Source organism: Tarenaya hassleriana, unplaced genomic scaffold (assembly GCF_000463585.1).
Source record: "Tarenaya hassleriana unplaced genomic scaffold, ASM46358v1 Cleome25, whole genome shotgun sequence".
In the NCBI taxonomy this organism is placed as follows: Eukaryota; Viridiplantae; Streptophyta; class Magnoliopsida; order Brassicales; family Cleomaceae; genus Tarenaya; species Tarenaya hassleriana.
The window spans coordinates 2,360,183-2,375,130 of NW_010965775.1; the positions used below are offsets into that span (position 1 = coordinate 2,360,183).

Consider the following 14,948-nt stretch of genomic DNA (forward strand, 5'->3'; position numbering starts at 1 on the left):
CCTACATGCTTCACTTTTCATTTTGTTTTTTTTTTTTTCGCGTTCTTGAAACTAACCTCATCTTTTGACTTGTGGTCTTGAAGTTAACACAATCGCTGCTGTTGTTGCTGCAAAAGCCTACTAGCTCCGTCAAAGTTGAGGAAATCATTTCCTGCAAGGAGGCTCTTGTTTCTCCTAAGAATTTTGATATGGAGAACGTGGTGTTTGAAAGTTTTGAGTACGACCTTTACCAAAGAGTACTTGAAGAAAAGTTCTCGTGGGAATGTCCTGAATCATTACCTGAACGGCTGTCCCAATCATCTCTTGCTTCTAAAAGGAAAATGCCACCGGTGGAAGGCCCTAACAGGCGTGCCAAAGGGGAACACTCTTCTGTTGACATACTGACCCAAAATACAATGTCACGAGGAACTGGTCCTGCACCACTCGCTCCTGCTCCAACCCGTAGAGATGCATTTAGACAGCGTAAGCCGAATACCAGCAGGCCTCCCTCTATGCATGTGGATGATTATGTTGCCAGGGAAAGGAGTATTGACACTGTTGGTAATACTAATGCCATAACCATTTCAAGGGCCGGATCTAGCAGTGGGAGACCCCCATCTATTCACGTTGATGAATTTATGGCCAGGCAAAGAGAACGTGGCCAGAATGCTTCTTCCATTGTGGTTGGAGAGACAGTGATACAAGTGAAAACCCCCACTCCAGATGTTAGGGATGCTAAAAAATCCTCTTGTAAGCCCAAACAGTTGAAAACTGATCCTGATGATGATCTGCAAGGAATAGATATAGTATTTGATGGTGAGGAATCTGACGAACCTGATGACAAGTTACCCTTTCTTCAACCTGATGATAACCTTCTGCAGCCTGCTCCTGTTTTGGCGGAACAAAATTCTCCTCATTCCATTGTTGAAGAGACCGAGAGTGATGCAAATGGAAGTAGTCAATTCTCTCACATGGGTACACCGTTAACATCTAATCTCGATGAGAATGCTCAAAGTGAATTTTCCTCCAGGATGTCAGTTTCACGGTCTGAAATGCCATTAGCTCGGGAATCAAGCATTTCATCAGACAGGAAATTTGAGCAAGCTGAGGACCCAAAGAAAATAGCTTCTCTGAAGAGCGCAGGTATATCTGAATCTGGGTTTACATCTGTGTATAACCCCATCCCAGGATCGTCGGGTCAAATTCTGACTGATTCTAGGATGGGTCCTCAAGGCTTTTATCCAAAGAGTAGTCAACAACATGCCGGCAGTACTCACGGTGTGTCCAGTTCTCGAGGGATTTACGATCAGAAAGCTATGGCCAAGCAGCCTCCTTTACCACTGGTGCCTCCTCCGTCAATCTCACCAGTAGTGCCACATTCTTCTGAACCTCTATCAAGTCAATCTTCCCCATTTATTAGCCATGGAACACCACCTTCAGGCGGACCTATCCGGCTTTTGGCACCACTCCCTTCAACATCACCTCCATTCTCATCTAACCCATATGCCTCGTTGCCACCCAGGGCATCTACGTTTCAAACTTTTGGATACAACCAGGCAGGTGGAGGAACCAATGAAATACCGCAAAGTTCTCATGGCATTGATTCTCAGTCGGGTGGTCTTTCTGCTTCAGGTACTGGAATGACCACTTACCCTCTCCCACCTTTAATGCCATCCCCTGCTTTTAGTAGACCGACTTCTCTCCCCGTGCCATTCTATGGAAATCCTCCACATCAAGGAAGTGAAAAGCCACAGAGCATATTGCCTCCTCCCTCCATGCCTCAATCTTCCATGCAATCGGTAAACCCACAGTCAATACCTCAGTTACAGCAGATGCAGTTTCCGCAGCTACAACGCCCTTTGCAGCTTCCTCAACATGTCAGGCCACCCATGCAGATGTCTCAGCCTATGGACCAGGGGGTATCATTACAAAATCCTTATCAGGTTCCTTTGCATCAGATGCAGATGATGCAACAGACTCAAGTCCCTCAGGTGCAACCTTACTATCAACCCTCTCAACAACAGGAGATGTCTCAGGTGCAGCAACAATCACAGCCAGTTCAAAATCAGCAAGGAGCTGCTGGTACATCCCAGCAACAACAAGAATCGGGAATGTCGTTACATGAATACTTCAAATCTCCAGAAGCCATTCAGGTTTGTCATCCTCATACCCGATAAAAGTTTGAATGTTTTTTGTTTAATACTATGTACTGTAGTTAATTGCAGCTATCCATCTCCTTTATGTGGTAGGCTCTTCTGAGTGACCGCAACAAATTGTGTCAGCTTTTGGAGCAACATCCAAAGTTAATGCAAATGCTCCAGGTTCGTTTCCTGATTCCTTTTTTCTCCTTTTATTCCTTGTGTCTTGAATTCTCCAGGGCAGAAGCTTCCCCATTTTCAATGGTCAGGTTTAGATGTCATTCTCTCTCGTCATGTTCTATTGTTGCAAGTATGGCATGAGATGAGTTCCCATTTGGCTTTGACAAACAGAGTTCGGGTTTTTCCATACGCAAGTCGTGATTGTTTCGAAAGACTCTCGGGTTTTCGTCCCCGTTTCCCTTGCCTCCATTGATTTCAAGACTTGAACTGCGTGTATCTATTCTGTTTTTTGTTTAATCAAAGCTCACTTATGTTTTGTTTTATGACTGTTACAGGAGAAATTGGGGCAACTTTAACCAGAAGGAAAGGAAGTTGGCGGCGGCAACTTAAACAAGATAGAAGATGTTAGATTCAACTTTAGGACAATCTGATTTTTGTTTTTTTTTTGTTTTTGGGTTGTAGGCATAAACACCAGTCAGTCCAGCTTCTGTACTTTGTATGTTAAATGTACATTTAATTTTGATTTAAGTGACAAAACCAGTGACTGATAATGATTTGTCTTCACGTTGCTTTTCTTCGCGTTTCATGTTTAGCATTTTTTTTACCAACCGATTCGAATTAAGTTTTACAAATGCAGGTCGGTTACTACTTGGAACTATGATTCCCTTTCTCCTGTTTTTATTTTTTGAAAAAAAATATTTACTGCATGACAACGCATCGGAAAAATTTTCTGGAAAAAATACAACATCTCCATGAGACCTCATCTATGTAAATTGTATTTGCAGCCATTGGGAGGTTATAAATAAAAGATTCGAGTAAGAAAAAGTGGTAATAGAAAGGGATCCTAAATTTAATCTAGATTTTTTTTTGGTAAACGGGTGTTTTGTGCTGAAACGAATAAACCATGCGATTGGAATTATGTTTCATCTCTGACTGAATTATGTTTCATCTCTGACTTAAGGCTTGAACTCGGGACATACAGACTTTTTGTATCCCATTTCACCGTTTAATTTATAAAAGTTGGGTTTAATCTAAAATTATTATGCATTTATTTATCATTACAAAAATAATATCGAAATAAGAGGGGAAAAGTGAATATGAAGAATTCTGTGGGTGTGAGTGAATATCCATTATATTTGTAATAACATACTACTTTCACTAGAGAAAGATATATATCCCCACCGAACTCATATCCAAAATTATAAAGATTCGAAATCTGATATTGTATTGTATCCGTATATCTCGATGTTCCAACTTTGACTATGCGCATTTTTTTTTAAAATAACGATAATTTTATTTATTTTTTAATTATATGAGATATTTTTGCTATTTAAAAATAATTTAGTAATTAAAAATATTAATGACAATTTCTTAATTTTAAAAAAATATTAGATGTATTTTGTAGTTTTGTGTGTTATTTGCATGTATTAATCCTTGAAATGAAAGATTCTGTAGAGATATTATATGTCGTATCCAAACTCAATTCACAGGGTTCATACATTATCGTTTCTAATTATATATGGCGATTTATGTACGTGAGTAGGTACCCTTGGAAACGCAAGTAGAACAAAACACTACTCATCTTTAACATCATCTTTAAATCCCAGCGTCGTTACTTACACGAAATTTAAAAATATAATACTAATTAAAAACCCTATAAATGGCGAAACCCCCATTTTTAAATGGAAAATACTCAAAATACTACCCATGAGAGGAGATCACAGCTCTCTTTTAAACCATGCAAATGCATACACATCATACGATAAGAGAGAGAGAGAGAGAGAGAGAGAGAGAGAGAGAGAGAGAGAGAGAGAGAGAGAGATTTCTAGATACATAGAAATCCAAAGAAATGAATCAAACAAACCCTTAATGAAATTAAATGCATTGAACAGATCAAAGAGTATAAATCTCAAGCCTTTGGCCGAGTACTTGAAGAGCTTACAAGCTTAGTGAGTAGAGCTTCGTCGACGCAAGGAAACTTCTTGAACTCATCACAATGAACCCTAAGTATCTCCTTGGCTTTCTCCTTCAAGTTCACAGCAAAATCCACCTGAAGCACCGTACAAAGCTTAGATACTGTTCCAACAGTCACCATCTCTTGAACCACCGTATTAGCCGACGAAAACTTTGACACGAGATTGAGAATGGCGATTGCTCTATCGTCTGCAGCCGGAGAAATCCTAAATACCCTTTTCGTTACGGTGGCGATGCTGCCTTGGTGCGCAAGGAACCGTGACCTACCCTCTGCGCAAGAACACAGACGAGACAAAACACCGAGTACGAGCTCAGTGGTTCGTTTCTCGGTGGGCACTGAGTTCAGTTCGAGTTCGATGAGTTCGTGGACTGCGCCTGACTCGATGATGCTGACTCGGTTTCGGCTCCATGGAGAAGTTTCCAGAAGAATCATAAGAGCTGCACTCACAGCTTGTTTAATAACCGAGTTCTTTTCTTTTGCCCAGACGTCTCTCCTAGGGTTTGAGTTCATCCTGTTTACATCTCTTATAAACCCTAAAATCCCTCTAAAAACCTCGGGATTTAATCTCTCGACTATATGAGAAGACGTATGTTCCGTTAGAGTCCTTAAAAGCTCGATCGTATACGACCTGTTCATCATAATCTTGATCGTATCCGATTCCATCCGTAGAATCCACGTTAAAGATTCCAAGATTCGGTCATCGTCCATCAAGATCGTTCTTGCTTCATCCGATGGAACACCGATCAAGTGAAGAACGTGCAGAGATTCTTCGATCCCTTCGATTATCCCCTCGTTGAAGCTCTTCACGATGAACGAGATCATAGATCTTTGAACACCGGCTTCGACCATCAGCCTTCTGTTTCTGTCACTCTCCATAGCCAAAGCTTCGATCTTTTTCACCGTCTCCCTCTTCGAATCCAGATCTTTGACCATCTCCACAACGTTCGATATCTCCAAACGAGCTCTCGGGGTCGGGATCCTATCGACGCCACGTGTAGCGTTATCCAAGCACCAAGATTGGATCAAACGTCGCAACGTGTGGTTAGGAGTCAAAAGATCCGAATCCTCGGGCAAGGGGAGCTTCGTGACCGGACAAAACACGATCACGCTCGCGTTCTTGATCTTGTTCTTGCTCTTGCTCTTGATCTTGTCGGAGATCCATCTCTCGATGCTTTCACGGTCGTAGGTGATGCCGGTGATGGTGGTTACGGGGTCTCTCATGATCTGAAGCGAGATTGGACAGATGAAGTATTCAGGGATCTCGATCTCATCATCCATTGAAATTAATGGAAACTATTGAATAATTTCTTTAAGGAAATATATATAATGTGTGTCTGTGTATATATATACGTATGTGATTGTAATGATGTTTTTTTTAACGTGGAGGTATTAAAAGAGGCAATAATGAAGGAGGAAGTGGACTTTGTTGATTCTTGGGTTGGAGAGTGTTAAATAAGGTGGTAAGAGATTGCGGCTTCGTTTACTTTGAATTCCAACCGAATTATTCGTTATATATTTATTTATTTATTTATTCTTCCAACCGTCTTCTACTTTTACATATAATTAAACATACATTGTGTGTATATATACATACATACGTATATAAAATGAAATCACGATACAATGCTAAAGAGACTATCTAGAGTTAGTTTGAAAAATTATTTAATTTTAATTTTATTATTATTGAGGCATAAATAACATAATATTTGGAAAATCGAATAAGTCTATAATCAAATAGCAAAACTATAATTTATGAGAAATTATTTAGCTAAATAAACTAATAATTATAACACACGGTCACGATATATAAATTGCAATTTAAAGAGATTAAACGATCGTTTGCATGATTTGCTCTCAGATACATTCTTGATTAAAAATTAAAGTCATTTTGTTGATAATGCTGTCGGTTTTCATTTAACCAGTATGAACAAAGTTTGATCTATAATAAGATAAATAAATACGAAAAAAAAACATCACCTAAAAAATCAATAAAATACCATAAATTATAAAAAATAATAATAAAAATTAGTTCTATACAAAGAAAAAAGAAAAGAAAAAGTCGGTCCACCCTCCATTCTGGCGTACTTTATAACTTGCAAGGTTTTATTAGCAGCTCCCTACGAATCAACTTGTACCCATTCAGTTGACCATGCAATGTCAATCACAATATTCAACATATAATATATATATATATATATGTATTTATCAGTATATATATATATATATATATATATAGTTTTGTGTACATTTCTGCGTGTATTTGTATACGCATGTATGTGTAAAAAATAAAGAGCTGAAAATGTCAAGCACATATGTCTCTATTTGTCGGAAAGATAAGGAAACATTATTGGAGCGACTCTTTTTTTTCTCCATTAACCAAAAAATTATTCTAAAATATCACAAATTTGATGCTATTTTCTATTATATGATATATATTAAAAGACAAACTACTTTTTTTAAATATGTAAATAAAAACAAAAGAAAAAAGAGAAAAATAATGAAACAGAGAAAAATTAATATAAATATATACATATATATAATACATCGGAGAAAAATAGAAATATATATGGCATTATTATTATTATTATTATGTTATATATATAACTAAAAAAATCAAATTAGCAATTAATGTCGTGCATTAATTTACAATCCCTTGGTATTCTAAAAACTTGTTAGAAAATCTGTAATACTATAAAATACACAAGTGTTTATAAAGATAAGATTATATGTTACATTGTCGCATTCCTTATGGTTATATCCCCAATATATTACCCTTGAAATCTGTCACTGAAAATGAAAACTGAGGCCCTCAGCCCCAAAGAACACAGAAATCAGCAGTCCTCTCAAAAAGACCCAACAAGATTCAGACATATACGAACCGTCTAAAAGATGATTTGTCCCATAAGCCCAACATTTGTCCGACACACATAACGCCACTCCCCAAGTAGGCATAAAAAAAAATTGGGAGAGAGAGAGAGTTAGATGATATCTATCAGAGTGGTCTCGGCAGATGCAAGATCAAAGCGGCAGTTCTTGTCCGTTCGAAGAAATCTCGACATTCGGAGAAGATAAGGTAAGGTATTGGTATTGGTATTGGATTTAGCTTCCGAGAATCTTTTTTTTTTTGTTTCTTCTTTTCATTTCAATTTAATGTTCTTTTCTCTCAAATGGGTAGTTCATGGCTCTCTTCAAGATTCAATTTTTGGATTTTTTTTCCCTATTTTTGGTTAAAGTTTCATGCTTTTTGTGGGTACGAGCTCGTATTTGACTAGGGTTTCATCCGTTCTATGAAAATCTGCTTGCTTTTCGTGCTCCTTACCCAGTGAATCTCCATGACTTTGTTTGAATCAGAGGACTAAGAGAGTTCTTCAGGACAAAAGGGAAAACTATATGTATTGGGGCAATGTGTTCATCGTAGCCCATATGTACCTTTATATTACCATTTTATCACAGCTCTGAACTTTGCTTTTATGCCCTGTCGGATCTTTATATGGCTCGCTCCATAATGAACTAGTGATCGAGATCCCCTTTATACTTCAATTGAATCTAAGGTTAGAATCTGTGGTGGGCTGTTGCTTTGAAATTTGTTTGCATTATATGTTCATTGTTGATGAATTGTGGAATCTGTTGGAATTCACTCATACTTATGGTGGGTGTTTCACCCTGTCTCTGAGACCATAAACTGGGATCTTCTCTGGAAAACGGAGATACAATGTGTTGGTAATACATGAATTTGCCGAATTTTCCTGACTTGATGCTTTGATTTATCCGGAATCCGGGTAACGGAGATACAATCTGTCATTATTCACAGCTACTAAACGGAAACACGCTACACTTTTCTCTAAGATGTTACACACTATCTCTTGAGTCATGCTTTCCTGGCCAAAGATATTATCAAGATTACGTTTTTGGTTGAGAACTCCACAGTTTGAATTTTCTTTGTCTGGACATTTTGTTCCTACATCCATTCATGTGGCCCTTTCGTTCAATTGACACGGAAAATCTCTCAGTGATCAACCATTTTCAGTTTATTGTCATTTCCCCCCCTCTCTTAATGCGTTATTCTGTGTTCAGGTGCTGAGATGCATATAGGTCACGGCTATTAGTCAGCGTTTGCTTTATGGAGCCTCGAGTAAGTATGTTGCCCATTTTCTTGTGTAAAAAAATGACAAGTGACATTCTGGGTTCTGGTGTTTGTTTATCTAGAAGACAAAAACTGCCATCCTTGTCTTCCTCAGTTATTCAGATTCTGCAGTATCGTATAATGTAATGATTACTCAGTGCTAATACATGTTCTTCTGGTTAATTTTTCTCAGGAAAACCATGCAGGGGCTTCATGTACATTCGGTGATCGATCAAGCAGTGATATAGTTGTGAGGCTAAGAAACGAGGAAGGCCGTGACGACTGGATATACTGCCACTCCAAAATCCTTAGTGAGAAGAGCAAGTATTTCGCTGACCGTCTCTCTGACAAGTGGCCTACTTGCAAGATTCTTGATTCCCGGTACTGTGTGGAAGTCTACTGTCAAGAATCAGACTATGACCATCACATCAATCTGTTACGGCTTCTGTATGTTGTTTCCGATGTCTTGGAGGATAACTCGTGGCATAACGTGAAAAATGCACTGGGTGTTCTCCGGGTGGCCATAGAGCTCGGATGCCCCAAGATCATGACTGCTTGTGTGAACTACTTGGAAGCTGTTCCATGGGAAGAGGGCGAGGAAGAGGAGATTTTGAGGATTATACCTGGGATGGGATCGGAGGCAGAACCTATTCTTGCTCGTCTTCAACCGGTCAACCCGTCAGCTGTGATGGGCATCTTCATGTCGGCCTTTAGATTTGCTACATCATCCCCACCTCCCCCGATGAACGACATCAAATCCTCGGCCCAAGAACAGCTTGAATACATGATTACTGAAGATGACGATGGCCCTTTGTTGACGGCTGACGACAAAATCAAGCTGGAGGTAAAGGAATGTGTTAAGGGCCTATTCGTTAGATTCTTTAACTGCCTAGAAGTTATGTTACTCAAACCAGCTGAGCCTGAATCTTACGAAACCCGAGCATTCCTCTTGCTTTTGTCGGATTTGTCATGGGCTTTTCAGATCTTGACGAAGATGGAGATTGTGAGAGACTTTGTGATAACTTGGGTAGACTCATCCGACAAGGTGGTTAAGGTTGTCGAGAAACTAGAAACAACGCCAGAGATGGTAGAAGTAAGATTCAAGGTCATAGAAGTGGCTTCGAAAGTTCTAGAGGCCATAAGCTGTGGCACTGTCATATTACCGACTGGGAAACGGCTTCAGATGGTAAAGCTATGGCTTCCGGTGGTAAGAAACACGAAACCCTTGATTGATTCTGCCGTTACAGATGACGAGGAAGCAGTCACGTTCAAGATCGACGGAGAAATATGGCAGGCCACAGAATCTTCCTTCGTCTCCATAATTCTTGCATTGCCATCTTCAGACCAGGCTGAGATATTGACGGACTGGTTAGGGAAGAACGGATTATATCCAGACCTGACAGAAGCCTTCGAGGTTTGGTGTTACCGGTCAAAGGTTGCAAAGAGGAGATTGGCATTGCTCGGCAACGAGGACGGTATGTCATAACTCCATGATTCAGAACGATCGATCCATTGATCCTTTGATTGCATCTTAATCTTTTTGTCTCAAACTCAAGGAGGGCTTATGCATGAAATGAAAACTGTTTTAAACTGGGGGGGGGGTCTTCATCTCCCTCAGGCTCATGATTAGGTCTCTTAGTCAACCCTTTTGTGTTCTTTGCCAATTATGCCTTGGCAGTCCTTCGAATTTGTAAATACTGTGACAAGATCGTCTCTTTAATCGTAAAGAAGTTCTGAAATTTCTTGTTCAGTCTGGTTAGGGAAGAGTTCTTGCTCTGTTTCATCTCTGTTTTTGTGGATCTATATATTACAGACTTAGTTTCTTGTAACCAATGCTTTTGTTTTGGTCTACCGAATACAGCTTACAAATTATGCTAAACCCTGGATTTTCCTAATAGTGATTCCTTCTCAAATCATTCGATGAGACGTATAGAGCTATACTATGTATACCGTAACAGTTTCCTTGTTCCCCAAGAAACGAGAAGAGAGCAGTAAGTGTCCGAACCCACTGTTCTTGTTTCCTTATCCATCTTGCAATGTATCATCAGGTAACGAAGTCTGGTAATAACTGTGACAGGAACCTCCTCTGGTTCTGCAGATTGATTGGGTTGTATGCAGCTGGTGAAGTTCGAGGCTCAGAGGCACCAAACTCGTTTGGTTCAGACATTTCCACGTTCCGACCGATCTGAATGTTCTGATTTGGGAAGAAGTTCTGATGCGTTGCTGAAACCGAGAAGCTTTCGCAGTGAGGGAGACCTAGCGTGAGGGAAACTCCATTGATGTTGCCTGAATAACTCGGTGTGAATTCCTCGGCCTCGAATCTCCCGGTTTCGCAAATGGGGTATGGCCCGAAACCTCCGATGAAGTTTGTGTTGTTTGCGAAAAACGGAAACTCTTTCTCGTCTCTGAATCTCGGGGAAATGTTGTCATTCCTCACTTCTCCAACCTTGTCAGCATCCATTTCCATGGAGGGGACGAGCTCTGGAGAGTGCAAGAGTTCGTCTGTACGCAGTTTTTTCGGGTTCCCTTGCATGTTTCCTTCGAATTCAGACACTCCCAAGATCGAGAATCCAGTTTCTGAAACCGAGGCGCTTAGAGGAACAGATATTGAGATGCTGCTGCTATGGCCATTGTTGTTCATGAAACTGTTCTGTGGAACTTCAGAAACAGGGATCTTCTCTTGCTTAGCGATGTAACCAACCGATTTAGGCATCGAATCTTCGTCTTGATTCACGTTCGGGCTGATCTTCTCCTTTGTGGAATCGTTGTTCTTGTCTTGATCCTTCGTTTCTTCGACATACATCTCTTCCACCATCGGTTTCCAGAGACGAACACGAGCGTTTATGAACCAGTTCGACACCTGAAAACATTTCATAACCCACCATAAAAAGTTTTCTTTCTTCAAACATTATGATAGCGTTACGAATACATGAAATTTCGATGTAGATTCCGGTATGAAAAAACCGGTACCTGGCTCCTGGTCAGACCGGTTTGTTTAGCCAGCATAATCTTGTCTGAATCCTTCGGATATCTGACAAAGTATGAGAATTTACAGAAACCACCGAAACCCAAGAACAGAAACAAGTTTCTACTTCTCATGACAACGTCAAATCCTCAAAAGATTGAAGAAGATTCTATATAGAATATTTTCTTTCGGAGTCTGCATCATTAGTTCATTGTTTAAGAACCCTAATCCGATTTCTATAACCGCAGTTTCTGCATTGTTTTCGTGTGAATCTTCAACCTACCTGTCACGTTTTCTCTTTCTGGGTAGAAGGGTATTCACTCACGGGCAGTCTCCATTGATGAATGGTTAGATCCCTAACGATCTTTGGTTCATTGAAAACAAGTAAAGATATATAGAGAAGCGGTTTTCGTTTCTTACGGGTGAAGAAAATGGTCGAAGAGCCAGGCTCGGAGAACAGTGACCGCTCTCTCGGGCAATCCACGTTGAGGCCTCCAAGCATTGTTGCTCTGTTGAACCATTCCGTGCCTAAGGTTATGGTCCAAGAACTTAAGCTTGGGCTCTTCTTGGCCTAAGTACTTGCTGAAAGCTTTGATCTGACCGATAATGGCGTCTTTCAAGCTCCTGAATTGCTTGGAGATGGTCTCGAGAGCGAGAGATGTGTACGTTCTGGCCGAACCCGAGCCTGCGACCTGTTCGAAGGACGACACTATCATCTTCATCTGGTTGTTGTATTGCTTGTACCTTTGGTCCACCTTCAAGAACGATGAAGAATGCAACAGAACCAATCTTTTTATATGACATAAACGTACTATATATAAGCATCTTTATTTATAACATCATCGTTAATAAACGTAATATCGATCGGAGTTTAGACATCTTAATATATGATGATGACAGTCTTTGCATGTATAAAAATTTCGTTATTAATTTATTATATTTAGTAGGTAAATTGGTTAAAAACGAACCTCATCAAGCATGATAACTAGCCTTGCTTTCTTCATCTGAATCTCTTGTCCCTCCGCCGCAGCCTTGCCGCCAGTTTCCTCACCTCCGGCGGATTCTCCGGTGGTTTTTTCGTCCACGTCATCGCCGGTTCTCTTGGACGACAAGCTTATACCATTCTTGTTCTCAGTCCCTGTCTTATTATCATTAACACTAACAACCTCTTTAAGAAGCTCTTGAACAGCCATTAAGTACTTGGATCTCGACACAAATCCCTGAAGATTCGAGGCCAAGATGCTGTCCCTCGACTTTTGCTGCTGCTCGGAGGAGAGGCTGAGTGAGAGCCCCTGCTGGTAAGCGCGTGTCGCCTCACGCGCCGCCTCTATGGGCGTGCCATACACGCGCGGGATGAAGCCATGCAACACAGCTGATGGAACGTTGTTGTTTCGGTAGCCGTGGAAACGTTGCGGCGGCGCGTGGGGTGAGGCGAGGAGGTTTCCGGTGGAGGATGCGGCGGCAGAGGAGGAGCTTGGAGGAGGGTCTTGGTCGACGACGGAGTTGAAGTGGACGTAAGTTGCAGAATTCGTGAGGACCATCTTGTGCAAAGCTTAATCCTCCGCCGCCGCCGCGGTCTCCGTCTTCTCCGCCGGGAAATCCAAGGTTTCCGGTGAATCACGTGGCCTTGGAAAATAAAACGGCGGTGAAGTGAAGCGATCGTTCAAGCTATAACAAGAAGTCATAATTAAGTACATGTTCGATGACATATACACACACAAACTACGTTAATTAGCTATATATATATTTAATACTAACATGATAATCCATGGAAGAACAAAGTTTTTGAATAAAATAAAGCAATCACCAGAAATCAAAGAAAATAGATATACGTGTATACATACATGTTCGCCGACATATACAGACACACAACACTTGGACTACAAATATATATATATGTGTGTGTATTTATCATTTTGTCGGTCGAAAACAAGGGCATAGAAAAGATAATGATCTAGGAATTTACAATTGACTTGATACAAAAACGATATATATTTTGATTGAATTTGGAATAATAATAATAATTTGCGGACGAACAAGTATATGAATAAAGCAAAACATCAACGGAAAATCAAAGTATATATATGTACCTGAATCTAATCTCTGCACGTGTTCTCGATCATATGAACTGATGAAAGAAAGCAAAAGCTAAAGACCCCATACAGAGAGAGAGAGAGAGAGAGAGAGAGAGAGAGAGAGAGAGAGATGCAATGATAACGAGGAAGAGAAAGGAACAGAAGTCACCTGTCCACGTATAGTAAGATCTAAAAGATGGCTTTTTATTTTAATTTTTTTTATTTATTTTAAAAATAGTCTATTTTTGCTATGGAGATAGGCATATCTATATATACACACACATACATATATACATATATAATGGTGCAGTTGTAGATTTGGAGAAGCCTCCATGGCCACTCTCAAAGTCTCTGCAACTTCTCTTAACAAAAAGGTGAAGAAGAGAACGCGTGAAAACAAGAACAAAACGATGAGAGGCGAAAAATCAAAGGGACATCCAAAAACAAAAAGATACCCTTCTTTTTTGTTACTTCGCTATTTGTTTTCCATAATTATAGTTATTTTTCTTATTTTTTTTAATAAATATACAGCATCGATGGATAATTAGTTAATTTATAAATATATGAACGAAATAGAATATATGATCTTTTGTTGTTGTTTTTCATAAATTTTATTCTTCCTTTTTTACATTTTTGTTTTTACCTTGTTTATATATATGATCTTATACAACTAATTACTAGCGAACATTTTATAAATATATAACATCGACGAATAACTAGGTAATTTATAAATCAATGAACGAAATAGAAGATATGGTCGAAATTCCATTTTTTTAAAAAATATATCAAATTTCTATCAACGTCATTCAAGTATCACAAACGGTAGTAGTCATGTCGATAGCTAAATTAATAGTAGTAAAAATAAAACGAAATTTCAAACAAAATAACGTCATACTTATGAATGATGAAACCTTGTCCAAATATCTCTAAAAACACTAATAAATTTGTGAAGGCTCATGAAATTGGAAAATCAAAATTTTATAATAAGAAATTATATGTAATTTCTCTAAATTAGATGTTTGATGCAACACGGTCCAAGCAAGCAAGGCATAAGGAAGAAATTATTTCCTCGAGGAGAGAGAAAAAAATACAATGTTAATTAGATTTTACTATTTTAATTGACTAGTGTCATTAGAGTTTGAAATAAATAAAAACAATAAATATCTTGTCGTTTCCAAAAATTTCTTTTTCGATGAATATAATTTTTTGTGGTTGGATGCAAGAGTTTGAAGATAAAGCTATTAAATTGGCAAGGGAACACAAAACCAACCACTATGCTACACCTAACCTTTTTATTTTTATTTATTATTTGTTATTTTCCTTTGGTGGGACCTCAAATACATTTATTTGAATACTTTAGTATGATAGCATTGTTGGGACCAAGGTTTATTTGAATTTTTGTGTATTAAGATTTGACATCCATGTACATGTTCATACCTCTATGCTTTTTTTGGTAAAGTATTTTTTTGTAAAGATCTACACTTATATATATATATATATATATATATTATCA

The 14,948-nt window shown here is 39.0% G+C and overlaps 4 protein-coding genes across 11 annotated transcripts in view; 2 read left to right on the top strand and 2 right to left on the bottom strand.

Moving 5' to 3' along the window:
* The window catches only part of LOC104816640, a 12,246-nt gene extending 9,375 nt beyond the window's left edge, over positions 1-2,871 (top strand). The window contains exons 25-27 of the mRNA XM_010545562.2: positions 84-2,132; positions 2,229-2,300; positions 2,633-2,871. Coding sequence (XP_010543864.1) covers positions 84-2,132; positions 2,229-2,300; positions 2,633-2,653 — 2,142 coding nt within the window. The 3' untranslated portion in view covers positions 2,654-2,871. The remainder of the gene's footprint in view (positions 1-83; positions 2,133-2,228; positions 2,301-2,632) is intronic.
* Positions 2,872-4,147: 1,276 nt separating this feature from the next.
* On the bottom strand, positions 4,148-5,624 carry LOC104816641 (E3 ubiquitin-protein ligase PUB24). Its single transcript, XM_010545564.1, has one exon. It carries the CDS (start codon positions 5,548-5,550, stop codon positions 4,207-4,209), a length of 1,344 nt encoding a protein of 447 aa, XP_010543866.1. The 5' UTR covers positions 5,551-5,624; the 3' UTR covers positions 4,148-4,206.
* Positions 5,625-7,118: 1,494 nt separating this feature from the next.
* LOC104816643 (BTB/POZ domain-containing protein At3g05675) lies at positions 7,119-10,558 on the top strand. Of its 6 annotated transcripts, none has more exons than XM_010545569.1 (4): positions 7,119-7,350; positions 8,347-8,404; positions 8,589-9,870; positions 10,294-10,382. In XM_010545569.1, the coding sequence occupies exons 2-4, from the start codon at positions 8,393-8,395 to the stop codon at positions 10,317-10,319; spliced, it is 1,320 nt and encodes a 439-aa protein (XP_010543871.1). In that variant the 5' UTR covers positions 7,119-7,350; positions 8,347-8,392; the 3' UTR covers positions 10,320-10,382. The 6 variants fall into 6 exon arrangements, with proteins under 6 accessions (XP_010543871.1, XP_010543870.1, XP_010543873.1 ...); XM_010545568.2 differs by having other exon boundaries at positions 7,119-7,345; XM_010545571.2 differs by lacking the exon at positions 10,294-10,382 and adding an exon at positions 10,473-10,558 and having other exon boundaries at positions 7,120-7,345.
* On the bottom strand, positions 10,152-13,829 carry LOC104816642 (BEL1-like homeodomain protein 1). Of its 3 annotated transcripts, none has more exons than XM_010545567.2 (5): positions 13,451-13,829; positions 12,329-13,028; positions 11,781-12,052; positions 11,366-11,426; positions 10,152-11,255 (listed from the first exon to the last, which is right to left on the bottom strand). In XM_010545567.2, the coding sequence occupies exons 2-5, from the start codon at positions 12,899-12,901 to the stop codon at positions 10,440-10,442; spliced, it is 1,722 nt and encodes a 573-aa protein (XP_010543869.1). In that variant the 5' UTR covers positions 12,902-13,028; positions 13,451-13,829; the 3' UTR covers positions 10,152-10,439. The 3 variants fall into 3 exon arrangements, with proteins under 3 accessions (XP_010543869.1, XP_010543868.1, XP_010543867.1); XM_010545566.2 differs by having other exon boundaries at positions 11,781-12,115; positions 12,329-12,986; positions 13,451-13,821; XM_010545565.2 differs by having other exon boundaries at positions 11,781-12,115; positions 13,451-13,821.
* Between the last annotated feature and the right edge of the window lie 1,119 nt (positions 13,830-14,948).

Excerpts from the sequence above, each read along its gene's own strand:
- LOC104816641 (XM_010545564.1), bottom strand. The coding sequence starts at position 5,550 with ATGGATGATGAGATCGAGATCCCTGAATACTTCATCTGTCCAATCTCG.
- LOC104816643 (XM_010545569.1), top strand. Across the intron at positions 9,871-10,293 it reads ATTGCTCGGCAACGAGGACG|TGATTCCTTCTCAAATCATT; the intron begins GTATGTCATAAC and ends TTTTCCTAATAG.
- LOC104816642 (XM_010545566.2), bottom strand. The coding sequence starts at position 12,901 with ATGGTCCTCACGAATTCTGCAACTTACGTCCACTTCAACTCCGTCGTC. Across the intron at positions 12,116-12,328 it reads TAGTTATCATGCTTGATGAG|GTGGACCAAAGGTACAAGCA; the intron begins GTTCGTTTTTAA and ends TCGTTCTTGAAG. Across the intron at positions 11,256-11,365 it reads CCGGTCTGACCAGGAGCCAG|GTGTCGAACTGGTTCATAAA; the intron begins GTACCGGTTTTT and ends AAATGTTTTCAG.